Source organism: Cotesia typhae, unplaced genomic scaffold (genome assembly GCF_013202065.1).
Source record: "Cotesia typhae breed Kobodo isofemale line unplaced genomic scaffold, CoteBio_Ctyphae scaffold_121, whole genome shotgun sequence".
In the NCBI taxonomy this organism is placed as follows: domain Eukaryota; kingdom Metazoa; phylum Arthropoda; class Insecta; order Hymenoptera; family Braconidae; genus Cotesia; species Cotesia typhae.
Genome location: NW_027423773.1, coordinates 160,501 through 187,024, shown reverse-complemented (window position 1 = coordinate 187,024; position 26,524 = coordinate 160,501). Strand labels below are relative to the sequence as shown.

Sequence of the window (26,524 nt, the reverse complement as noted above, 5' to 3'; positions counted from 1 at the left end):
TCAGCAAATAAATAGTAGTAAAAAAAAAATTTGTGGAAATTTTAATAAATTAAAAATGCAATTTTTTAAAAATAATTTTTTTTATTAAAGAAAGTTAAAAAATTGTCAAGTGACAGCTAACTTTAATGTCATAAAAATTTTTAATTAAATAAATAAAAAAAAAAAAATTTGAAAGTTTTTCTTTAAAAATAAAAATGTCGCGCATTCCAACTTACAGCAATTCCCCTCGCCTATCTAGACTACAAATTCCATTACACATATATATTGGATTAAAAGTAGTAAGTCGCCTCGGTACCTCCCTTCTCCTTTTTGCTTGCGATAATAAATATAATAAATATAATAAAAAATAAAAATACACGGCATCTAGCGGCGATTCCGATGGGACGTTAGCCGCAACGCGCTCAGTGCTGCCAGTCGATCTTTAGCCGTAGACTACGTAGCGTCGTACCGTCGTGATGTAGAGACGTGTGTGCTCTGTTTTTTTTCTTTTATAGATACAAATATATTACATATATATATATATATATATATATATATATAATACTTACCAAACTGTACACTATATATATATATATATATATATATATATATATATATATATATATATATATATATATATATAAATATTTTAGTACAGGATCACGATCTCACGACATTCCGGCATTTTCCACCTGATTGTGTGCGGGCGGGTTAACGCCATCTTGTACCACACGTTTTTTTGTTATTTTGTTGTTATTATTACGGCAATAATTACCAACAAATAATTTAAATACTAGTAATAAATATTATTAATAATAATAAATAATAATAAACTGTGGTGACAGTACCGGATATTGTAAGTAGTGAATTTAATGAATTTGTTTTGTGAATAAAACCAATTCCGTTTATGTATAAACGACACAAAGCGTCACTTCATTTGTGGGGTTAATTTTTTTTTTTCTTATCATTTATGATTTTTTTATTTTTTAAATTGTGATTATTTATTTGGATTATTAAAAATTATTTTTTATGTTTGGTTGTAGTTTCTGGTTCTAGTTAATGTTTTTCAAGTGCCCGGAGTTAATTATTCATGTTTATTCTTTTATTTCATTTAAATAAATGTGAAAGTTTTTTATTGGAGCTGAGTCTGGTGAGTTTTTTTTTTTTTTTTTTTTTTTTTTTTTTTTTTTTTTTTTTTATTATATATTTTTAAATTAATTACTTCTTTAAATTCATTTTTGGACATTTTGTATGATAGTGATATCAAAAGTCATCTGACAATTTTTATTACAATTCATTTTTTTTTAATTTATACATATGGAATTTTTTTTTGACACTTAAATTAACAGACTGTCAATTTTTTGGATTTATATAATTAAATTAATATGAAAATTCGTATAATACTGAAGTTGACAGACATTAAAAATTTTTTTAGAATGTTGGAGCTATTTAATTATGATAAAAAAATTTAATTAACAAGTTTCACATGTGAAAATAAATAAAAATTACAAGTGAAAATTTTTAGAAGCATTTTTTTATTGTAATTGATTTATTAAAAAAATTTATAAAATTAACAGCTGACTGCTAACTTAAGTATTTTAATTAATATGAAAATTTGTGTAAAATAAATAAAATTGACAGATTTCTGCCAATTATAATTTATAAATTAGTTATAAAAAATTATTAAATTTTTTTTCCACCATTAATTTAAAAAAAAAAAAAAAATTATAAAAATTATCAGATGACTTAATTTGAGTACAAATAAAATATTAATTAGTCAACTGCTCCGTTTTTAGAAATTTTATATTTAAATTTAAAAATATCAGGCTATCTGTCAGAGATATAAAAAAATTATCAACTAGTTTTTTGTAGAGAATTTATCTAGCTAAAAAAAATTACTGAGATATTTTTGAATATCCCTAATATTTTAAAAAATATCGCGATTTCAAGGTCAAAAAAGGATTACCGCGCAATACAATACTCTTGTTTTAGTTTTGAGTGCACGTGTGTTGTAGAGAGTCGCGATATTTTATGTTAGTCATACTATTGTATTGTTACATACATCATTGTCACGTTCATGTGTGAGTTGATGTATATAAGCGGGGTTCAGAGCGGAAATAATAGAGTTTCTCACTTGAGTTTTAAAAAAATTTACATAATAAAAATGATAATGATAAAAAAAAAAAAAAAAGGATAATAATAATAATAATAATAATAATAATAATAATAATAATAATAATAATGTCGGAGTAAGCGAAAAATTAATTAAGTTGAAATTAAATTCTTGGAACTCATTTCTTGTCATTTATTATTATTATTATTATTATATAGTTTGTTTTTTTGCTTTTAAGAGTTTTAATCTATAAAAACGATGTAGGTTTTTATTATCCTGATTATATTTTCGATTAGATTTAATAGAATTTATTAATCAAAAATTTTTTATATGATTTATTATTTCGAAGGGGAAATTATATTCGTTTTATAAAATGGTATTAAAATTATCATGCAAAAATTTATTTATTTTTTTTAATTATTATTATATAATAATAATAATTTTTTAATTGACCAGAATTAAAAAAAAAAAATTTAAAAGCTCCAATTTTTCCAACTTGAATTAATTTTATTAAAATTAAATTAAAAAAAAAATTTATTGTATCGATCTATGATCTAAATGATAAATAAAAAAAATCTTTAAAATAATTGAATTGTCAGGAAAAACAAAAAAATAAATTTAAAAAAAAGAGAAATACGTATATAATATTCTGTAGAATAATAACAGCAACAATAAAAAAGTTTAATTAAAATTTTTTCTATCGTTCAATTCCGTCCAATTTAAAAATTAAATTCATAAAGTAAAGATGAGATATAACCTTCCTCTTGCCTCTCCTTTCTCACTCCTCCCTCTCTTGGAACCTAACCTCCCCCTACCTAAAACCTTCTCCTTTCTTCCTCTTTCGTCTCCTGCTTCGTCTTCTCCTCATATTTTTTATTACCATTTTTTCTTCTTTTTATTTTTTTTTTCTTTTTTCATTTTAATATTTTTATTTTTTAACATTTTTATTTTCCTCCCACTCCGTTCGATAACAGCCAGACCCTCCCGCCTTTTTTCCTCTAGTTTCATTCCCCAGCAGTTTTTTATATTTTTTTTTTTTTTTTTTTTTTTTATTTTGTTGCTGTTATTGTTATTTTATTTTTATCCTTTTTGTACTTTGACTTTTTTTGTTATTAATATTAAAAGAGGGGCTATCCAATCGATATTAATTTTTTACTGACGACACAGATATCCACTAAGGATATTATAATTATTAATAATAATAACAATAATATTACTAGTTACTGAGTTCTCATAAAATATCGCATTAAAAATTTTAAACTTTAATTACACTGTAAAGATAAATAATTATTCAAAAGCTAGGGAAACTTTTGGATAGGAAATTTTCCGGGCTACAAAAAAGGTCTCAACAAATTTTTCCGTATCTCGAACCGTTTAGCCACAATAACAATTCAAAGCAAAATATTAATTATTTGTTCTAAAATTTCCTTGGTGGGAATGAAAAGTAATTACCTTATTATTATAAAAATATATCGGATGCACTGAAATAACTTAAACATTTCGTCACAGGTCGGTGGATACATTTTTATTGGCTATATATTTTCCATTATATTTAATAACTTACGTATATAAATATAAATTCATAAATATATAAACTATAAAACTAATGACAAGGGAAATAAAAATTATAAAATCATATCCGAGAATAAAAAAATTTAATTACTTATTTTAATGTATGTGCAAGATTAATTATAATTTATTAATAATTATTAAAATTATAAATATATTAGAGATATTAAAATATACAAGGGTGCTGCACCGGAAGTCAGATCTGTAACAAAAAATTTATAAATTTTAAAGGAAAATAATATTTTTCTTGTTTTTAAGGTACTAGGGTCAACGATCCCAATACATTAGGTCATTAAAAATTGCATACTTTATTTTGTTCAGATATCTTGAGAACGGAAACAGTTAGAAAGGCTACTAGAGAGTACTTTGGATAGGAAATTTTATGGGCTACAATTTTGGTATTTATAAAAATTTTCCTAAAGCTTATATTTTCCAAGTTATGGGCCTTTAAAGCCAAACAATTTCGAATTAATTATTATTAATAATCCATCAATAAACATAATGTATGATAATAACAATAATAATGATTTCTTATCAGTGATCCGTAGCGTACATTGACGCTGTAATTCCAATTATTAAGTATAATAATAAAAATAGATCAGAAAAAAAGGGAATAATGTTATTTTAATAATAATGTATATTGTATGGGTAAAATTAAGTGCAAATGAATGAATAAGAAAATAAATACACTTATGATGTAAATGTAAATATATAAATATATATATATATATATATGTAATGTATTCATATCAATAGCCGAGTAATTGAAGCACTTGTATTTCGTTATCTAATATATATTATTGTGATTTTTATACAACCAAAGTTCTTTCACTTAAATTTCATTATACTTGCTCCTATTTCGGTAAATATAAAAGATAAATATTCATCATAGGATCTCAGGAGGTAAAAAATTTTCTGGGCTACAATTTTGGTTGAAAAAAAATTTTTTTAGAACCAATTGTTCCCCAATTATTAAGCTTTAAACAATTGGGAACCAATTTTCCGTAAAATTTTTAATGATTGATCTTTCAAGTGCTGTAACTTGAAGAGTATTCAGTTTAGGAAAATTTTTATTGATACCAAAATTGTAGCCCGGAAAATTTCGTATCCAAAAATCCCCTGGGTCTCCAATTTTCTCTTCTCCATTTCAAGTTAGCAGCTTTGGAAAATTATCTACAGCCATAAACGCTATAAAAATCTACTTAAACGTTTTTTATTGTCCACTATTATTTAAACTGCATACACAGTAATGTAGAGTACCTATACATACGTACGTCATACAATTTACACAAGTGGACTTACACGCTTTTGACGCTCGAGAGTCTTGTAACACAAAAAGACCGACTGAGTTTATATAGACCGAGTTGTGATAAAAAAAAAAGTTCAATTGACTCGAATAAAAAATTTTCAAGTTGAGTGAACTTTGTTGAATTTCAATTTTTTAAATTTTCATTAAAAAAATAATTTTTTTTATTAATAAAAAAAAAAAAATTGTTTTAGGATCGAACCCAAGCCTTTAAAATTGATAAAAAAAAATTTTTTCTATCCAGATCGAGATTCAAACCCTGAACTTTATTAATTAATTTTTGAATATCCGTATTTAAAATTAAATCTCCGGATAAAATAAAAATAAATTAATAAAACTAAAATTAAAATATGGAAGAAATAAAAATGTCTTTTTATGATAAATATGACCGCGATAAAATTATTGATTTAAAAAAAAAAAAAAAAAATAAAAAAAGTTTAATGACCTTTTTTGTCGATAATTTCCCAGAGAATGATTCTATACAATTTTAATGATAAAATCAATAGTTTAAGCTCATACTCAACTATAGGAAGCGGATCAACTATCGTGCCGTAAATCTTGTGAATTATTAACAATTTTATATTTTAATTTTTTTTTTTTTTTTTTTTTTTTTTTTTTTTTATATATATATATATATATTCACCCGAAAAGAAATTTGTAAGTAAGTTTTGGATTTATAAAAATATATATTAAGGAATATTGGGGTCTCCCGGGTGAGAAGTTGTTAAAAATAGTTCATTTGTATTTTTTCTTGTGTGTGTATTGATGAAAAATTTTATCGAGCGAAATTATAAAAGAACCTACTAAAGCATTATCGGTAGCGGCCGGAGCGACACTAGGGGCTTGGGGGGGGGGGGGGTCTAACCCCCTTTTTATTGACGTTATTACTCACCGGCACAATTTTTAAGTGAGTGCTAATCGATTTTGTTTTTAATTGTTTGAATTTTCTATTTTTTAAATACTGTCACCGGGATTCGAACCGTAGACTTGAAAATTTTAAAAATTTTTTATATTTTATCAGTACAAATTCATGGTTAGCAATAACAATAATAATTGCCAGGTTTATTATTTTTATCTTGATTTTTATTAGAACATTTTCCATCTAAAATTGCAAATTGTCGCGCCAAATGTTCGCGAAAATGCCATTAAGGGTATTAAATGCCAAAAAAAATAAATAAAATAAGAAGGTTAGGTCATAATAAATATAAAAATACAAAATTACCCATAAACCAAATCCATCTAGACTATTTTATCTCCCTTGTAAATAAACTTTATAAAAGTTAGTAGAAGAATCATTTAAAATATTTTTTTTTAAATTATAATTAAAATGTTATAAAAAATTTAGATAGGAAAAAAAAAATAATAACAAAATTCGGAAAAATTGTATCGTTCTCCTTGGGATCACGTGGCCGCGTCTGTACAATAAAAGTAGCATGTCCACACACTGACACACACACTCTGAGAAGTATTCTCCCCTCCAAGTTCCTTCCCTGATTTCCCCTAGCTGGTAGTAGCCAATGATAAAGTTGAATTGAATGGTAAAAGTTATATAGTAATCCCCTCCCGGTTCACCCGCGATCCGCGACCTGAGTTCTTTACCCGCGTCTTTTATCCCCTCCAAAAGTTCGCCCCGCGATTTTTATTATTTCTATTTCCTTTTTTATTATTTTTAATATCGAGTCTGTCGCTGATAAAAGAAAAAACCGGCGATTAAAAAAAATACTAAAATTAAAAATAGGGTGAGGGCGAGCAGAGGGTGACGCCGCGATTTCGCGATCCCATGTTCACCGAGTAGTACCAAGTGGGGGCTACTTTGCTGGTTGTTACTGTGTCCGTTGTGCTTCATACTTATAACTAAATGTAACATTAATAAAAAGCAACAATCAATATCTTGCCGGTAAAAAAATTTAATCTATAACAGAATTCCCGAGGAAAGCTGCCCGCGTTCGCGTTCGCGTTCATGTTCGCGTTCGAGTTCGCGGTAGCGGTAGCGTTGTGATATATATATATATATATATATATATATATATATATATATATATATATATATATATATATATATATATATCTATGGAGTATTAAGTCGCGTCACCAGCCCGCAAGCGCCGGAGGTATTAGTATTAGGTATTACGGATAAGAGAGAAAAATATATACATATGTCAGCCATGATAATGTAAGAGATGGAGCTAACGGCGATATTATACTCGCGACCACCATCACTCATCAGACGCCAGTATGTGAACTGAGAAGCGATGTTGCCGAATAGCTGGTAAAAATTTTTAAAATATGTATTTTTTTTTTTTTTTTTTTTTTTTTGGGAAAAAAAAAAATTAGCCTTAGGATCGAACCTGGGAAGATTATTTTTAAGTTTGGTCATTGTGTGGATGAAATAATTTTTCAAAGGTTGATTTTTCTAGAAATTAAATTTTTTTAATCGAAAAAAGGTCAATTAAGTTTTAGAATAAAACTTAAAGGAACAAATAAAATATTCATCAGAACCTGGGACCTTTATTTTGACCTTGGAAACTTATAGTTTGTTCCATTATTTAAAAATTAATTATTAGAAGGTTTTTAATTAATAAAAAGTCTAAGGTTGACTTTTAAAAAATAATTTTTTTTTAAATCTTGAAATTAAACTTCTGTAATTTTTATTTTAAAAACAAAATTGTTCTTATCAAAAAAATCGGAGCTTTAAATAATTGTTTTTTCAATAAAAAAAAAAAAAAAAAAAAAAAAAAAAAGTTATTTTAAAAATTCTGTTTTTCACTCTTTAATTCTATATATTATTTTTTAGTGTAATAAAATATAAACGTTTTAAGTTTATATGACGTACTGGCGTGAAAAAAAATATAAATAATAAATAAACTGAATGCCGCGGGCGATTTTATATTATACAACCAGTCATATGTATATATTCAACAGTTACAATGCGTAGGTCAGGTTGTTACATGCGTGTTCACTAGATTTCAATCACTTTTACACTTGGCGAGTCAATTATTTTTATTATTATTTGCATAACCAGTAAAAAAATTAACTTTTTTTATTTTTCTGTTATCAAGACTTGTAAAAATTACTATTATTGTTACTATTATTATTAATAATGAAATCTCCATAAATATTACGATCATTATAGTGATTACAGCTACTACTAGTTAGTACGCATTAAAAATGATAAAAGTAAAAATTAAAAAAATGTCGTTGTTCTAATCAGCGTGATAAGGTATTTCGTAGTTGGACTTTTTTTTTTTTTTTTTTTTCCTACAAAATTAACGTTTCGATTCGTAAGTGTAGTGTATTTTTATCACTGAATTTATCTACCAGATAAAATTTTTTTTCTCTAAATTTCCGACCGCAGTGCCACCTGTAAGAGAATCTATAATTAACTGTCAACTGTCCAAAAAATTTCCAAACTTTTAGAAACTTAAAATTTTCCTCCTGAAATTCTTAAAAAATTTACACCTCGATCGTGAAGATCGGTCAACAATTTCCCGAGCAATAGCTAAAAAAAAGAAAACTCCAATTACACTTAGTAAGTTCCGGGTTCGAATCCTGCCGGAGTTAAAAAGAGAAAAATAATAATTTTTTTTTTTTTTTTTTTTTTTTTTTTATATTGAAAATTCACAATCAATAAAAAGCCCCAGCAAAATTTTATTCTTTAAAAAAAAAAAAAGACGATACATTTACAAATGGGGGATCTTTATCAAAGTCTCGGGAAGTCGGTCGCCATGGCAACGAAATTGGATTTTTTTTTGGTTAATTTTTGTTGCTGGTACTTTAGCATTTTTATTTAAACTTTCTCTTTTTATTTTTTTCGACCCTCCCCACCCCTTTCAGTGCCCCTGTGTCCCCTTCAAACGGCGCATCGTGTTCTCTGGCCATCTAGACTTTTTTCTTTCTCGCTTTACTATTTCTCATCCTCGATTTTCTTCCCCTACATTTCCTCCCCTTTTATCTGCGAGCCTTTCCCTCTCTCTGGGCTACCGAGTGGTGGATAGTCGCCCCTTTGCCGCCAAACTTTCACCCACGGGAGAAAAAGTACCAAGTAAAGACGCAGCCCCAAAAGCGGAGCAAGAGAGAGAAAGAAAAAACGAGGAACATTTTTCTTTTTTGAATTTTTTTTCTCCTCAAATTTGATTACTTTCAGCCGTTTTTTTTTTTTTTTTTTTTTTTTTTTTTAAACTCGTATTGATTTTATGCCTCGCCGCTACACTTTTTAGTTATCGAAGCTCTTAAAAAATTAGACGTAATTACATTTTACTTTTTTGCTGGGTTGAGCAGAAATATAATTTATATTTTAGAGAAAATTGAGAATTTAAATTTAAATTATCGTGATTTATTAGAAAATATTTAAATATCTTGGAAAATATTGAAGATAGCCTGGGAAAACCTTGTATTGGTAGAAAGGGGATAAAATTTCCCACAAAAAACATATAAAACTTTTGACGATTGGACCAATAGGAAACGAGAAAAAAAAATTTGTTTCAACAAAAATTGTTATCAATTTTAAAAAATCAATAAAAAAATAAAATATCATCCTTCCGTATAAAATTCCACAACTCCTTGATTTATCGATTTTCACCGTAGACTTAAAACTCTTTGTTGAAACTGTTCGAATTCTAATACCCAATCCATAATTATTATTTACAAGTTTTTTAATTAAAAAACTGTAATAAATAACGATAAAAAAAAAAAAAAAAAAAAATTTTTATTACGAAAAGTAATGAGGGAAAAAATTCTAAATTTTTTTTTCATCCTTCTTCATTTCACCCCATTTTTATTATTATAATTTTTTATTTTTTATCCACCTACATGTACATAGAGATTTGTGTGTGTATTGTATTATAAATTCCCAACAGTAAACTCACATTAAAAGTTTGTATGGAATAAAAATAACAAAAAAAAAAAAAAAAAAAAAATTACAGCAATAATTCAGCTTTTTTTACGAGCTTTTTTTCCAATAAAATTTATGTACTTACGGTTAAAAAAATTCTGGCTCGAAATATTGCATTGGTAATTTTAGGTAAAATCGATGTCTAAAATAATTTTATTGAAAAATATTAAATTTAACAGTGCCATTAAAATTATTTGAAATATTTATAAATTGCAACAATTACAAAAAAAAAAAAAAAAAATAAAAAAAAAAAACTGTAATTTTTAAATTTTTTCTATGAAACATCAAATATCTCGGAAAATATTAAAAATAGTTTAGGGAAACCTTGTATTGGTGGAAAGAGGATAAAATTTCCTAGAAAAAAGCTCAATAACACCAATAATTTCGACCAATAGGAAGCCGGGATATCCTTGACGAAAAAATTTCCCATAGTTCCTTCCACTTAATTCAATTAAATCAATTAATCTAAAGTTGTAATTATTATCTGATATTCAAACGTAATAAAGTAATAAAAAAATATGAAATTCAGAATAATTAAAAATCAACAATTATCAATAGTAATTTACCTCAGAAGCAACACCATGAGAAGTATAATTACCGCGTTATATTATTTCCACAATAACAATAAAAATATAAATAATTATAACGGTACAAGTGCAAGTACAAGTACGTAGTCCCCCTCTCCTTCTCCCGTCAACCGGGTATTTATTATTGTAGAGTAAGTATGTGTATTACAGTCTCACGATGTAGTACAAGTGAATGAGAGAAAAACGTGTTATAGTAAACATTAGAATTTACCTTTAAAATTTTATTTAAGTCGGTCTCCATATCTTATTCCTTTTCGCGTCCTGGGTCAACCAAGTCTGTTTGCGGTAGTCTCGATCTTGATCTTGATATTAGTTATTTTTTGTTGCAGTAATTTAAATTGTAAGTTGATATTTTTATTGATGAGATTCCAAAAATTAATTAAATTAATAAAAATTATTTAAATTTTGTGGAAATGTAACCCAGGATAGTTTTTTTTTTTTTTTTTTTTTTTTTTTAAATGGAAAAAGCGGTCGAAGTAACTTCCTCACTCCCATGACCTCAACATTGAGGTTAGATCACATCGTTTTCTTACTATACTTTCACACAGTACGGACAGTACACAGTAGAAGAGTCAATATACGCGGTCTAACGATTACCGAGAAATCCCAGTGTGTGGATATGGATGGTAATAAGGATTATATGTTACATTACATTGCAGTACCTTAGTGTCGATTCGATTATTATGGCTGAAGATCGGAGAGATCAAGAGTTTTGTACTTGAGAAAAAGATTAAATATTATAGTAACTACATTACATTCAGTAAATATAAAAATTACAAATTAAAAAACTTTAATAACTTTTGATTGAATCGACCGATTTTGATTTAGTTTTGTCTTTTATAAGCTTTAAATTTATTTAAATCTTGGAATTTTTCACGTGTAAAATTTTGCTAAAATATAAATAACAAATATTTATATAAGTTAGTTTACGACACAATTTTCCTTAAAAATTATTTTCCGGGTTTATATATTAAAAAAATTATTATTATTATCATCTTGAGTGTTGTTATTATTATGATTGTGAATTTTAGCCCCTCGATTTCCTCCTCGAGCCGAGACAGTCCCCCAACTCTTATAAAGTCGGATGAAGCTCTTCCATTATGGAAATTTTGAACTCATTCGAAAATCAATACGGACACCCGATCGCCATTTTAACTAGACTATTTAGCTAGTAGTATGTCCCTACTACCCCCTTGCGATCCTCCTCCCCTTACCCTCCTGCCCCTTTCATATTTCATATTTCATCTATTCATATTACTTGTTAGATAATTCTTTAAAAAAAAATCAAAATTCTTCAAATTTAATTTAATGTTATTATTTCGTCGAAAATATTCGAGATATAGAAAAATTGATAGAGACCTTTTTTCTAGCTCGGAAAATTTTTTATCAAAAATTTCTATATGATTTTTTTAAAATCTCGGGTATTTAACCCAGAATCGAAATTCAAAGTTTTAAAATACAAAAAAAGATAATCTTTAAGCGGAATAAAGAAGTGGCTATAAAATAATAATAATAATAATAATAATAATAATAATAATAATAATAATAATAATAATAAAAATGGTCGGACATACCTTGAGGAATTTTTAAAAATTCTTGGAAAAAATAAAAGCAAGAATTTAAGCTAGAGGTATTAAATAAAAAAAAAAAAAAAAAAAAAAAAAAAAAATAAGAAGAAAATAAAAAGCAAAGTAAATAAATGAAAGATAGAAGAAAAAAGGAAAAAAGGAAAAAAGGAGCCGAGAGGAGTGAGGAAGGGTTAAGTTTTTTAGTTTCACAAACTGGTTCGAATTTTTAATGAAAAAGGCGGGTGAATGTGCGCTCGCGCAAAGCTTACAACTCTAACTATACGTACACCGTCCACGGAAAAACCGGTTATTTATACTCTATAACCCTCTATATTTTGCTTTTGTACAGATATAAATTTACCTTTGTATCTAATATTATATTTTAACGCTCATTCCGAAATTATAGATCTTCAATATATACATTTTAAAAAAATTTTTAAATATTTTTTTCTACAGAAATAAATTCAATTTTTTTGATAGAAAATTTTCCGGGCTACAAAAAAGGTCTATCAATTTTTTTTTATTTTATCAGATGGGCTAAATAATAATTATATTATAATTATTATAATAATAAAAAAGAAAAGTGTAATTTTTATTGCAACTATGCAAGTATGCATCGACGTTAAAATTGCACAAAGTGCATACATACATCATGTTGCAGTCAGAGAGTAGAGTGTAGAGTCACAACACAATAAACGTTTAATATCTAGAGTCTACAGTGGCTATATCCGTACTCTAGTTTATAAGCCGTCATATCTATAGTAAAATCCACGCAATTTATATTCCATATACATAATATAACAAATATGGCGGAATTGACCGTACACGCGAGCTTATCCTACTACAGTAAGTTGATGACATGTAAATAATTAATTTTGCTTAAAATTTACTTCTCGGCTTTGGAGGCTTCTAGAGCTTCTGGTATTGATTTTATGACAAAAACTCTCAGACATTTTTTTTTTTTTTTTTTTCAACATTTTATTTCCTACAAGTCCATTTTATTACATTTTTTTAATTTAGAGGAATTTTTTTGTAAAATTACAATTTATTTGTCGAAAAAAATGTAATTTTTAAGACTTTAGTGAGAAAATATATAAATATCTCAGAAAATATTGAAAATAGCCCAAGAAACCATTATGGTTTTTTCTGATTGGACCAATAAGAAACGAGAAAAATTAATTTCCTGACAAAAAAAAATTCTAAATTTTGATAAAAATTTTAGAATTTTTCCATAAATCTCAAATTTTCTCGGAAAATATCCAAAATAGCCCTGGAAAACCTTGTATTGGTAGAAAGAGGATTAAATTTCTCAAAAAAAAAAAAAAAAAAAAAAAAAAAAAAAAAAAAAAAAACCCTTTATGGTTTTTGGTGATTGTACCAATAAGAGACGAGAAAAATGAATTTTCCGGACAAAAAAAAAATGTAACTTTTGTAAATAGCTTAGAATTTTCCGATAAAACCTCAAATATCTCGAAAAATATCCAAAGTATCCTCATCAAACCTTATATCATTGAAAAGAGGATAAAATTTGCCATAAAAAAGGTCTAATAACTTTTGCCAATATGACCAATAGGAGGCCCGGAAATCGGGATCGAAGTAGAAGGAAGCAATAAATAACGTACCAACAAGGATAAAAAATAAATAAACGTTAGAAGCCACCGACATTTGAGTAGCGTCTGTAGTAATAGTAGTCGCCGGTAGAGGTGGTAAGCCCTCTTGCTGCTGGAGAGGGGGCTGGAGAATAAAAGAGAATAACCGGCGCAAAAAATGACTGAGAGGGGGAATGAATTTGCGAGGGGAATTCGCGACGCGGGTTTAAGAGTCACGACCGGTAGGAGACAAGCGGCCGTGTGGGGAGGCGAACTTTGGAAGGAGTGAGTGTAGGGGGTCCCCCTACAGGCCGAAGCTGGCGTCGGATGCAACAAAATGTAAAAAAATTCAGTAATAAAAAAGTTAAATAGAAATAAAAATATCCGAGGAAGCGAGGGAGCCAGTAAAGATCCAGTGGGGGCGGAAAAAGAAAAGACCAGCGAACAAGGAGAACGCCACGTTTTCTTCCTTTTTTTTCTTATTACTTGTTATTGTAGGTCGTTGTATTTTGTTAAGTTTTTACCGCTAGAGGACCTTTAGGAGTTCACAAGACCTAAATAATACAATTTTTCCGCAAAATTTCTCCTAAAATTATTGTTAGAAAAAATTTTTATTTTTGTTTGAGAGATTTTAACGGAATTAAAGAGAAAAATTTAAAAAGTGGGCAGGTCAGTTGATAGGAAATTTTCCGGGCTACAATTTCGTTACTTTCCTCTCTCATTTTCCAAGAAAATGTCTTCTATAATGCTGAAAAATTCCCAAAAAAATTGGACGGATTTTCCAATTGTTTGATAAAAAAAAATTATGATATTAATAATTTTATGAAAAAAAAAAAAATAAATAAATAAATAATAATAGGTTAAATTTAATTCAACACAATAAAATTAAAAAAATATGAGTCATCATTATCGTAACAATTAAGATACTAATACTTTTATATATATATATATATAAAATTTTCAATGTACAGTCGTAATGTATAATTAAATAACAATTAAAATTTTATCATTTTTTTCCAATAAACAAAAATATTAAGTGTATTGACTTTTTAAATCTTATCTTTTACTAAAAATATAAAATAATTGTCGTGGGTCATTTTTATTTGTTTTTATTTTTAAAATTTATTTTCTGGAAAAGTTTTCAAAAATTTTCTATAAAATTTTCTGACAATTTTCCGGAAAATTTTATTATTCGTAAAACATATTATAGACAGTAGTTTTCATTCGTACTCACAGACCCTTTTTCCCTCCTTCAATCACTGTGAACTCGACGATTGTTTCTCTCTTTTTAGCATATATATATATATATATATATATATATATATATAAATGCTTTGACTCTCTGGTCTTTCACTCTTTTACTCTGTTTTACTCTGTTTTACTCACTCGTATCATTTCAAAACAAACGCACATGTACACACCAGTTGGTTACTCGCGCTCTATAAATATAATAATAATAATAGTAAATGTAATAATATTACATATTTTATTAAAAGAATTACACGGAATATTTAATTAAGTTAAAAAAAAAAAAAATAAAATACTTAACACATTTTAATGTAAATATTATTTCAGATTATTTTATGAATAATTTTATTATTAATAAGTATATTGTCACTTTAAAATCAATTCAATTTTATTATTTATCATTACTATTATTTTTTAAGAAAATAAAAAAGAGTTTTTTTTTTTTTTTTTTTTTTTTTTTAATTTATTTTCGTTCGCAATGAAAACTTTCTAAAGTATTTTTAATATTTATTAAATAGTTTACTAGTGTAGTATATAAAGCAATATTACAAGAACTTTCTATTGTATAACGTCACGATTTCATGATTATTAAATTTTTATTTTATTTCATTAAATTAAATACAAAAATAAAAAACTTTCATTGAAAATTAATAAATTTTTTTTTTTTTTTTTTTTCATTATTACAGATCTGTTCCTGAAAAAAATAAAAATTTTAAATTGGAGAGAAAATTACCGGAGCCTAATAAGAAAACCAATTAAATGATAATTGTAATATAATTAAAAAATTTTAATGAAAAAAGAAAATAAATGCGTATAAAACCAAAAGCATATATCCGGAACGCAGACGGAATTTATCACAACGTTGAAGACGTATCTAAAGAAATGACAAATATGTTTCCCCAGCAGTACTGTTTGAGGTGGAAGTACCACCATAGCAATCTCCAGACAATGTTCTCACAGCTGTTGGAGAGGCAGGCTTACTGTGACGTCACTCTTGCCTGCGAGGGACAAACTCTTCGTGCGCATAAGGTTTGTTTATATTAACTCTTTTTAACTTTTTTTTTTTTTTTTTTTTTTTAAATAAAAATTCATAACTTAAAAAATTATTAAAATTAAGAAAATTTTCTCCATTAAATTTCTGACCTGTGCAATTTTTTTTTTTTTCTTCAAAATTCCTCATAGATTTTCTAAAAAAATATTCCCAAAGTTTTTTGGTTTTTTTTTTTTAATTTGTAACTTAACAATTTATAAAAAATTTTTCCACAATTTAATTTTCTTTTTCTTAAAAAAAAAAAAATAATCTCTTTAGAACGATGACTTTAAAATTCTTATTATTGAAAAAGAAACAAAAATCATCAGGAGGATGACAAAGTAATTTATTTTTCTTGAATAAAAAATAAAAAGTACAAAAAAAAAAAAAAAAAGAAAAAACAGTGCACGGTTATTTCGAAAATTGATTATCTACAGTAAAATAAAACGATATTGACTCACTGATAAAAGCAACTTTATATTAGAAAAAATTACAACACACAGCAGGCTTTTATCGTGACCCAAATAGCCTTTGGTAAAAAATTTAAAATTTTATATTCAATTAGTTTCGGAAAATAAAATAACAAGAAATTAAAACCCCGCCTAGAAAAAAATTAAAAAAATTAAATTTCATTTTTAAATAATTATTTTTTGAAGTATAGTGAGGAGTGCGAACACATGTATGAGTACGAGTATGAGTATGAGTAACTAACTAGCAGTGAATAGTTATAGTAGTGACATCAATATAGCTTGAATATTTAATATCGCGCGTCTTGTGTATTGATTTTCTTGAATTTTCTCCTTTCCACCTTCGAGCTATCCGCGAAATAGCCGCCGAGAAGAAATGGGGCCGAAAGGCGTCAACTTTTCACCTAACATTTGTGCTACTTATTTATTATTATTATTTTTAATTTTTAATTAAAAATTTTTAATAAATATTTATAATAGAAATTTTCTATAAAAAATTCCTTATTAATTTTTTTTTTTTTTTTTTTTTTTTTTTTTTTTCAGGTGGTGTTAAGTGCTTGCAGTACATATTTTGACACAATATTATCACAATATGAAGAAAAAGATCCAATAGTTATAATGCGAGATGTTAAATTTTCCGACATTAAAGTTCTTGTTGAATTTATGTACAAAGGAGAAATTAATATTGATCACGTAAGTTTATTTTATTAAATTTTAATTTATTATCAAAGATACGGTAGCACCCGTACAAAGTATCCCTACTCTTAAAATGTTTGCAGACGAGACTGTCATCACTGCTGAAGACTGCCGAAGACCTGCACATAAAAGGGCTAGCGGAAGTAAGTTGGCGAAGTGATGCTGCCCAAAATGACTCAAACAACAGCGGGCACAGTCCCGGCAGTGGAAGCGGAGCCAGCGGAATCGGGGGCAGCGGCGGCGGAGGCGGAGGAGGAAGCACTGGGACCCCTGGGGTCGAAACTGTTCTCAGAGAAGGTGACCTTGACGACACACCTCCACCCCACAAGCAAAGACGCAGGGGCCGGCCGCCCTTAGACGATCCTCCGTCTCAGCACGACGTCTTTACCCCCAAAGTTTCCTGTATTACCGGCAGCGGAAATGTAAGAAATTTTTTTATTCTTATTTTTAAATAAAGTGTTAATTTTTTTTTTTTTTTTTAATTTTTATTTTTAGGAAGAAATGATGAGTGAAGGTGACCATGAAAGTTGGGATGATGAAACTATGATGACTGACAATGATCCCGTACAAAATGTTAGTCATTTATTTTTTATAAATTATTATTTTTTTATTTTTTATTTTTAATATTTAATTAATTTTTTTTTTTTTTTTTTTTTTTTTTTTTTTTTTTTTTTATAGATATCGTATCTTTCAAAAGAAGAAAACGCTAATGAAGACAAAAACGTGAGTTAATATAAATTTAATTTTGATGTTACACTCATCAAGAGCTTTAATTTAACCCTTACTCCTGATGTCAATTATTATAAAACTATATAAATAAATAATTACAGCAAATATAGCGACAAATTCAAATGCAACAAATCCAGCGGTTCCAGAACAATTCCGAGACGTAATAAAAATGAATGACTATTTAACAACCGGTAGGCGGCAGGAGTTCTGGGAGGAACCCTTTACACGTCGAGTGATGGACGCAATTAAGAGTAAGGAATTAGAGATGAAGACTGCCGCTGAGATTCTCGGCGTATCTTACGGAACTCTATACGGAAGATATCGTGACAGCTATGGTTGTCTTAAACATCCATACAGGTAATTTTTATCTTTATCAAAAAAAATTTAATGACTTTTTAAATATTAAATTTATTAAAAAAATTTTTTTATATCTTGCTTGGAGGAAGAGATATATAGATATATTTTGTTGTGGCACCGAGCATTACGAGTGTGTTCTAAAAACTTAAAGCATTTTTTTTTTTTTTTTTTTTTTCCTCCTTAGAGTCCGAGATTTCTGGTCCGAACCAGGACCCGCGGACGTTCTGGCGAAGCTACGCCGTAAAGAGATCACCCTGTTCCGAGCAGCAGAGTTTCTGAACGTGACCGTCCACACCTTAGCGACGTACTTGTCGACGCTCCAAGGCCCAGACCGGATTTCCCTGGCGGGGGAGCTGAACGCGAGCGTCCTGGACAGCGTAAACGACTCGGAGGACATTAACGACATCGTCCAAAAGTATAACGCGGAGAAGATCTCCTCGACCCCGGCGTCTCCGACACTGCCTCCTTCTCTCTCCCTGTCGTCGAAGCGCAGCAGCAGCAGCAGCGCCGAGCTCGTCAGCAGCCTGGTGGACGTCAGCATAAAGGCCAGCGCCGCGGTGCTCGAGAACAACCCGGACATCACTATTGTCAAGACTGAGAGCCTCCAGGGGTCCTCTCGTAAGCGGGAACACGCGAAAGGCGCCACTTCTGCGACAGTCACCGCACTAGCCGCCAACTCTGAAAACAACAACGCTAAACTTATGAGTGGTGGCGGTTGCATCAGCGAGTCCTCTTCTGCTCATAAGTTGAATGATCAGCTCTCGCTTAATAATGATCACAAACCCTAACTATTCAGGCCTTATTTAATTATTAATAATAATAATAATAATAATAATAATAATAATAATAATTATGATTATGATATCAATCAACAATTTAATATTAACAATTATAATAATGTTTATTTTAATGATAATGCTAGAAATAATAATAATAATAATAATAATAATAATAATAATCGTATGCAATTTTATCAACGTAAATTCGTTAGATTTCTGACAAATTTCCGTACGAACTGATAATATTTATATAAATATTTTTTTTTTTTTTCTGTAGATTAAGTTAATTTTGTTTTTTAATCATTTCAATTGACTCGATTATTATTATATTGATTTATTTAAAATTAGGAGTAAAACTCCATTAAGGCTCATAAAAAAAAAAATTTTTTCCATTTTTAATTTATAAAAAAAAGCATTTATTTAAATAATACAGCCATTAAATTTTTTTTATTAAAAAAAAATTACACTTCAAAACAAAAGTAATTATTTATAAAATAATGACATTAAAAATAATATATTCTATACAACAACAATAATTAATAATAATAATAATAATAATAATAATAATAATAATAATAATAATAATGCAGTAAATAAACAAAGAAAAGATAAAAAAATGTATACACTAGAAATATTTTCTGCATGTCTTTATTTTTAGGCATTATAAATCAATAATCATAAATAAAATAGACTTATGATAATTATTATTATTAATTAATAAGTAATAAAAAATTTATAATATTAATATTATTAATAATGATGATGAACAATGGAAAAAAACAAAAAAAAAAAAAAAAAGAAAGACAGAAACAGAACAAGAAATAATAATGTTATGAACAATTGAAACAAAAACAATAGGACAATATATATCTTGTTTTATTTATACAGGAACCAACAGAACAATGATTTTAATAGAAAATGGTTATTTATTTAAATTTTTAAAAATGGTTAAATAATTTAATTAAAAAAAAAAAAAAAAAAAAAAAAAGCCTTAAACGACACTTATCTATAACATGCAACATTAAATATATCAGTTAAGGAATATAAATATAAAAATATAAATATAAATAAATTATAGATTATATAATTATTATTATAATAATTAATATTGATATGGTAATTGTATTTATTCACTTTTATTTTTTAAGTTAGAGGCAGACAGTAGTATTTTTTTTTTGTAATGAAATTAAATTTATTTTATTTAAAAAAATATTTTTGGTCATGATCAATTATTTTTATGACCAATGGTCAATGATCAGTGACCAATAATTAATGATCATATATCAATGATTTATGGTCTGCGACCAGACATTTATGATCAATGATCAGTGATTTTAAATCAGAAATTTGAAAAAAATTAAATTTCAATATGGAGATTTATTTTTTAACTTTTTTTTAATAAAATTTTTATTAACAAAATTTGGCTAAAAAATTAATTGTGTGATTGTAAAAATTAGGCATTGAAAATAAATTTTTTTATAAAATTGAATTTTACAAAAATATATATATAAAAAAAAAGGAAAAAAAAAAAGGAAAAGAAAATAAAGTTAAAATTGTAAGAGTCTATAAAAGACTCGGATTACTTTTTTGGTTGTGTAAATCAAGTAATTGGAATTAAATTAATGATAATCAATAATTTAAAATTAGAACAGAGACTGTAAATTAATAACAATAATATTAATATTAATAATAATAATAATTATAACATTTAGTTAGAAAAATTAATTAATTATTAATCTATAAAAAAAAAAAAAAAAAAAAGAAAGCATGAGAAAAAAATTAAAATTGCAAAATTGAGCAACAAAAAATTTGAAATTAAAAAATAAATAATAATATAATAAGTATATAATAATAAAAATACACACAAATGCGATAAATTATATTTTTGTTCCTTTTTATATAAAAAAAAAAAAAAAAGTAAATAAAAAATAAAAGTATATATATATATATATATATATATATATATATATATATATATATATATATATATATATATATATATATATATATATATATATATATATATATATATATAAAAAATGATTATAACAGTATATAGAAAAAAAAAAAAAATAAATTAGTAATTTTCAATTTAGGTGATTATTATTAATATTAATTAATAGGGTGTGTAAATAATTGATTAATGATTATTTTTTTTCTTAAATGCTTAAATTATCCCATAAAAATTTTTTTTAAATCAAATTTCCTCATAAAAAAATTCAAATTTAAAATCATAACAATTTTTAAAAAATTCCCCAGAAAAATTTACACGCCTACTAATTTAAAAAAAAAAAAAAAAAAAAAAAAAAAAAACACGTAGTCATTTTTTTTTTTTTCTTAAAAAAAGATTATATATCAGCTTTTTTATATAAAAAAAAAAAAAAATCTATATTTAAGAATCCATTTTTTTTTATAAATAATTATTAATTAATAATTATTATTATTAAAAAAAAAAAAAAAAACCATAAAAGACATAAAAATAAAAAAAATTAAACTAAAAAGAAAAATATCAATTACTTTTTGTATATTTATATTTATTAATTAATTAAATATTATTTTTATTTTAGCAAATAAGCATCACGTCCATTGTAAATATGATGCGTAATCATTAAAAATAAAATTAATAATAAATAATTGATGAAACAAAAAAAAACCATCGTTAATTATTTATTATTAAAAATAATAATATAAATTTTTAATTATTAATTGTTAATTAAAATCGACTGGATTAATTAGTATTTTTATTTAGATTTTTAATTGATATTACTGTTTTGATTAATCGATCAAATCAACACTAATGATAATAATAATAATAATTAATGATTAATGGTTATTATGAGTAATGATTTAAAAAAATAGTTAAGGATATTATTGTGTAATTATTTATAAATAATTATGAAGATTTATTGTGAACAATTAGGTTAAGATTAAATTAATTATTAATGAGTAATTAATTATAATAATTGATATCGTACATTTGTATTAATTAAAAATAAAAGATTTGAATAAATAATTACTTTTTTTTTTTTTTTTTTTTTTTTTTTTCCTTTCAGTTTAAGTTTAAGTTTTTTTTTTTTTTTTTTTTTAAACTTTCAGTTAGTTAACCAATAGAATGTCTAGTCAAGTAGAATAGTCTTAAAATAGTCAAACAATTATTATACTCAATATTTAAGTAGAGCCCTGGCTCAATTTTCAGTTAAGTAGTACAAAATTATTTTAGTCAGACGCTGAAAATTTGAGAAAAATTCAAGTAGTATGAAATTATTTTTGTCAGACGTAACAATTAATTATTTTTTTTTACACATTGCTCATTGAATATTAATTTATTTATTGATTAAATTCGAGTGTATTAATAATTAAAAGAATTCAAACGATTGAACGATCAATCAGTTTGATGCAAGTAGCGCGAAAACGATTCAATAAGGCCGTGAATATTATTAAAGCAACACCCAGGTGTGATTTTTTAAATTAGTAGTTTTAATGAATTTTAATCAGACGCAAAAATCTATTGAATTTTAATTGAGGAATGATAAAAAAAAAAAAATAATTAAAAATTTGTTTTAATAGAATCATCTAAATGATTGTTTGTCACCTTAAATTAATATATATGATAATGAAACCCCGGTGTCTCATGCACAATAAATGCATGTTGAAAGCACAGAAAATCATTACAATGCGCGCATTTAATAAAAGACTCTTCATCACACTTTTTACATTTGACTTCTGACCAATTTTCTCCGAAAGCTATTTTTACCGGATTATCAAAGGCTTCAGTGTCGAGATTACTAATATCAAGGTACCCGAATTTTCTCCAAGCGTTTATAAACAAATTTGTGTATATTTCAGCACTTAGTTGATTGTAGACAAACGCCTGAATCTTAATAATATTTTCCATCGATTGTTGATCAAAGTTCACCTCATTATGACCTTCTATATAATCAATGATTGCATTTATAAAGGATCTCCAGATCTTGAAACCTTCTCTCATTGGCTCCAACATGAACTCCAAACCATATGGAATTACATCAACAGTAATACTTTGCGGCTCTGTTACAAAACTCTCAACATTTTCCGGAGCTAATCTTTGATTTATCACTAGGCAGTTGTTTACGGCCATATTTGGAAGTAACTCCTCTCGAAACCACCTAACACCTGGACGAGGAGTAATAATGTTGAATCTTCCGGTTATCACCCGCAGATAAGGATTTTCCTCTTCGGCTTTAATTGCAATATCACCAGCAGACTTGGTAGCATCTTTTATTACTATCGTCAGCGGAGTTAGCAATTTTCCTTCTCCGTTTATTATGATAACAATTGAGTACCTCTTGTTGAATTGATAGTCTGCGACGTGAAATAAATCACTAAATTCCAAGTTTTCTATATGTTGTCGAACCATCCTGCGAAATTGATAGGCTAATTCAAGATTATCTGACACTCGGCTCTCCTTGTTTCTTATCAAGAACTTGTAAATCTTTCTTTTTATTATCTTATGATCCTTTTTGAACTTCTCTAGCCAATTATTTGAAGCCCTAAATCCTTCCAAATTGATTTTTTTATTCTCGTCCCGTGCCCACGCCTGAATGTCCTTTTCCTTTATGATTCTATTAACGCTAACTTCTTCCGCGAATTTATCCAGGACCTGGATATTTATTCGATCGAGTCCATTCATTATTTCCATTCCAGTGATTTCTTTTTCCCACATTTTCAGTTGACTGATACTTTTGACTAGATTGAATTTAGCTTGAACGGCCGAAAAAGAACGTTCTATTTTTTGCATATGCCAGCCGGGTCTGTAACTGCGCCAGTAAGCTACAGTACGTTGTTTGTATTCTAGTGGTACCAATGAGCCTGATAATGTTGATGGTTGATTTCGATCAATTTCTAGTGGTAGTGGTAGTGGTAGTGGTAGTGGTAATGGTAATGATGTCTCAGTTATCATTGGCTCGATTTTGTATTCTTTAAAATCATAATTTTCCTTGAATTCGAGGGTCTTATCAGGGATTAAATCGAAAGTAGCCGCTTCTGATGCATCTTTTAGTATTCTTAATAAAGCAAAAGTTAGATTTAATTCGAAGCGATTTACTCCTGATTCACTTCCGTCTTCCGGAAAATAAGACTGTAATAATCTTACTACGTGTTTTTGATTTATTAAAGGCATTTTTATTTATTTATTATTATTATTTTTCAAGTCACACTTGTTAACTATAATAAATGATTTAAAAAAAATAAAAAATTATATTAATTTTATTTTATTTCATCGCTTTATATAGTAAGAAGATTTATCATAAATATTGACATTTGACATTTTATTTAGTTTTTTTGATAATTCTTTTGTTTTATATAATAAAATGACTGATAGTAATTCTAATGCTAATTATCAAATTATCGATTTAAATTTTAATGACGTAACTTCAAAATTAAATTCTGTTGACAATGATGTTGACTCTGCGATCGAATCAAGCCTTGCTTTCGGGTCAGACATCAGTTCTGAGCAAAGTGACCGAGAAGAAGATCCAGATATAGAAAAAAGTCAAGTATCAACTACGCTGACTGAAGCTGACATAATGAGTGATGATGAAAAATTTCGATTGGCCGAGTTTTATAAGGAGTTGGAGGAGAAGGCCGCAAAAAAAAAGAAAAATAATCAAAATACCAAGCAACAGGCAGCTGAAGAAGAAAAAAATAGAGGAAAAATTATCCACCTTAGGTATAAACAAGCCGTAGTGGACTACCTCCTCTACTCTGGTGCCAGTCAGGAGGAAGTAGTCGCGTTATTTAAGCCTGATCGCATCCTAAAAAGTGTTCCTGTGCTATCAAAGTGGAAATCTTACGTTCTTAATGTAAGACAAGGAGGAAAGCTCAACAAGATTGACCGAAAAGATTTACTAGATAGATTAGTATACGGCGAGTATCGACGTAGGCGGGAATTTTATCTTCCGGTAAAAGGCCAGGACCTGATAAATATCGCAAAAGACGTCGCTCAAGTTGAGAAAATCACATTTGCGGGAAAGAAATTCGTTGCATCTAAAACCTGGCTGCATTATTTCAAAAAGCGACACTCAATTGTCTCAAGGAAAATTACTCACTACCTCTACAGCGTGAGAGACAGGAATAAGGCCAAAGAAATAATTACTACTGCAAAGTTTGTCTTATACATCAGAAATGACATTGAGAAATTTGGGGCTGAAAATGTTTTCAATGCTGATGAAAGTGGATACCAGTATGAATTTTTGGATAAGCGAACGCTCGATGACAAGGGTGTCAAGGATGTCAAAATTGTAGGTGATCAAAAGAATATGACCCGGACTTCTTACACAATAATGCCGGCAATTTCCGCCGCAGGTGAGCTTCTACCTCGCGTATTAATTGTCCTGAGGGAGAAAAAAGGATATATTGGACCGGATGTCGCTTCTAAGCTCTTCACTAGCCCGAATCTTTTTATTACAGCGGGAAAAGGTGGAAAGACTAGTGGCCCAATTGTCGACAAGTGGTTTGAAAAAGTTTATTTGCCTGCAACTGGGGAGAAAACTATTTTATTATTGGACGCTGCTACCACTCGAAAGAAGGAGGCTTTGAAAAAATTACTGATTGATAATGGAACACCTGATAAAGTTACCATACGGCACATTCCTGGTGGATGGACCAGTGTGCTTCAGCCTTGTGATCAATACTTTTTCCGCGGCTGGAAGCACTACGTCAAGGAATTCCAGAGGGAAATCAAAATGTATCCTCAAAAATTTATGGTCTATGAAAGGAATAATATCTTGATGATTCAGGCATTTACTCATAATCAGCTTAGTAGCCCAAAATGGCGACAGGCAATAGTCAAGTCTTGGGAAGATTGCAATTATACTGAACGGGACAGAGACGAAAGATTTACCAATGCTGTTGATTGGGCGTTTAGGGACAATGATGTACTATTTGAAAGAAATAAGCAATGTGAAATTGGTAGCTGTGAAAATCCAACGCTTATAAGGTGTCTCAGGTGTAAAAAGTCCATTTGCATGAATCATTGCTTCTGGATGACAGAAAGTAAATATTATATTCATTATCATGGTGATCATGGAAAGCTCTTAAGTGAACAGGAGTTTGATGAGATTAGACCTGATCCAAAGGAATATCAAGAATGGATCCAAAAACGAAATACCAAGCAGAAAAAAAGCTCAACGAGTTTTTTATCGATAAGCAAACGAAAGGGAAAGGAGTATTAGTAAAAGAGGACAGAAAAAATTTTAATTAATTATAATTATAAATATCATTAGTTTGTAGAGATTAGATAATTAATTTAATTGTTTAATGTAATTATTTGAATAAAGATTTTTTTTTTTTTTTCCAATTATAAGGATAAAAATCGGCATCTGGTAATAATACTGATGATAATAATTTGTACCAGTAGATTCCTATCTGTTTGTCTACAAATACATACCGTTAGCAATAAAATTGTCGATAAGTATAACGTTAAATTAACAACTGCAATTACTGATGGAAAATTTTTTATTGATCATCATGATATGGTAAAGTGAGGTGTTGGTAAAAAAAATATAAATTTCAGAGGTTTCTTATCATCAGAGGGATCTAATAAATTACAAAATTATCTACAATAATAATAAGGGAGA

At 27.4% G+C, this 26,524-nt stretch overlaps 3 protein-coding genes across 3 annotated transcripts; 2 read left to right on the top strand and 1 right to left on the bottom strand.

Annotated features, from left to right (window-relative positions):
* The first annotated feature begins 398 nt into the window (after positions 1 to 398).
* LOC141533762 (uncharacterized) lies at positions 399 to 19,896 on the top strand. The gene is made up of 10 exons (XM_074252801.1): positions 399 to 465; positions 633 to 835; positions 1,023 to 1,129; positions 15,537 to 15,879; positions 16,891 to 17,040; positions 17,127 to 17,465; positions 17,539 to 17,616; positions 17,722 to 17,770; positions 17,874 to 18,129; positions 18,314 to 19,896. Exons 4-10 carry the CDS (start codon positions 15,658 to 15,660, stop codon positions 18,915 to 18,917), a joined length of 1,698 nt encoding a protein of 565 aa, XP_074108902.1. The 5' UTR covers positions 399 to 465; positions 633 to 835; positions 1,023 to 1,129; positions 15,537 to 15,657; the 3' UTR covers positions 18,918 to 19,896.
* Positions 19,897 to 22,455: 2,559 nt separating this feature from the next.
* On the bottom strand, positions 22,456 to 24,088 carry LOC141533629 (uncharacterized). The gene has a single exon (XM_074252620.1). It carries the CDS (start codon positions 24,064 to 24,066, stop codon positions 22,507 to 22,509), a length of 1,560 nt encoding a protein of 519 aa, XP_074108721.1. The 5' UTR covers positions 24,067 to 24,088; the 3' UTR covers positions 22,456 to 22,506.
* Positions 24,089 to 24,199: 111 nt separating this feature from the next.
* LOC141533609 (uncharacterized) lies at positions 24,200 to 26,227 on the top strand. Its single transcript, XM_074252591.1, has one exon. It carries the CDS (start codon positions 24,257 to 24,259, stop codon positions 26,117 to 26,119), a length of 1,863 nt encoding a protein of 620 aa, XP_074108692.1. The 5' UTR covers positions 24,200 to 24,256; the 3' UTR covers positions 26,120 to 26,227.
* The last annotated feature ends 297 nt before the right edge of the window (positions 26,228 to 26,524 follow it).

Excerpts from the sequence above, each read along its gene's own strand:
- LOC141533609 (XM_074252591.1), top strand. The coding sequence starts at position 24,257 with ATGACTGATAGTAATTCTAATGCTAATTATCAAATTATCGATTTAAAT.
- LOC141533762 (XM_074252801.1), top strand. The coding sequence starts at position 15,658 with ATGCGTATAAAACCAAAAGCATATATCCGGAACGCAGACGGAATTTAT. Across the intron at positions 17,466-17,538 it reads GTATTACCGGCAGCGGAAAT|GAAGAAATGATGAGTGAAGG; the intron begins GTAAGAAATTTT and ends TTTTATTTTTAG. Across the intron at positions 18,130-18,313 it reads TGTCTTAAACATCCATACAG|AGTCCGAGATTTCTGGTCCG; the intron begins GTAATTTTTATC and ends TTTCCTCCTTAG.
- LOC141533629 (XM_074252620.1), bottom strand. The coding sequence starts at position 24,066 with ATGCCTTTAATAAATCAAAAACACGTAGTAAGATTATTACAGTCTTAT.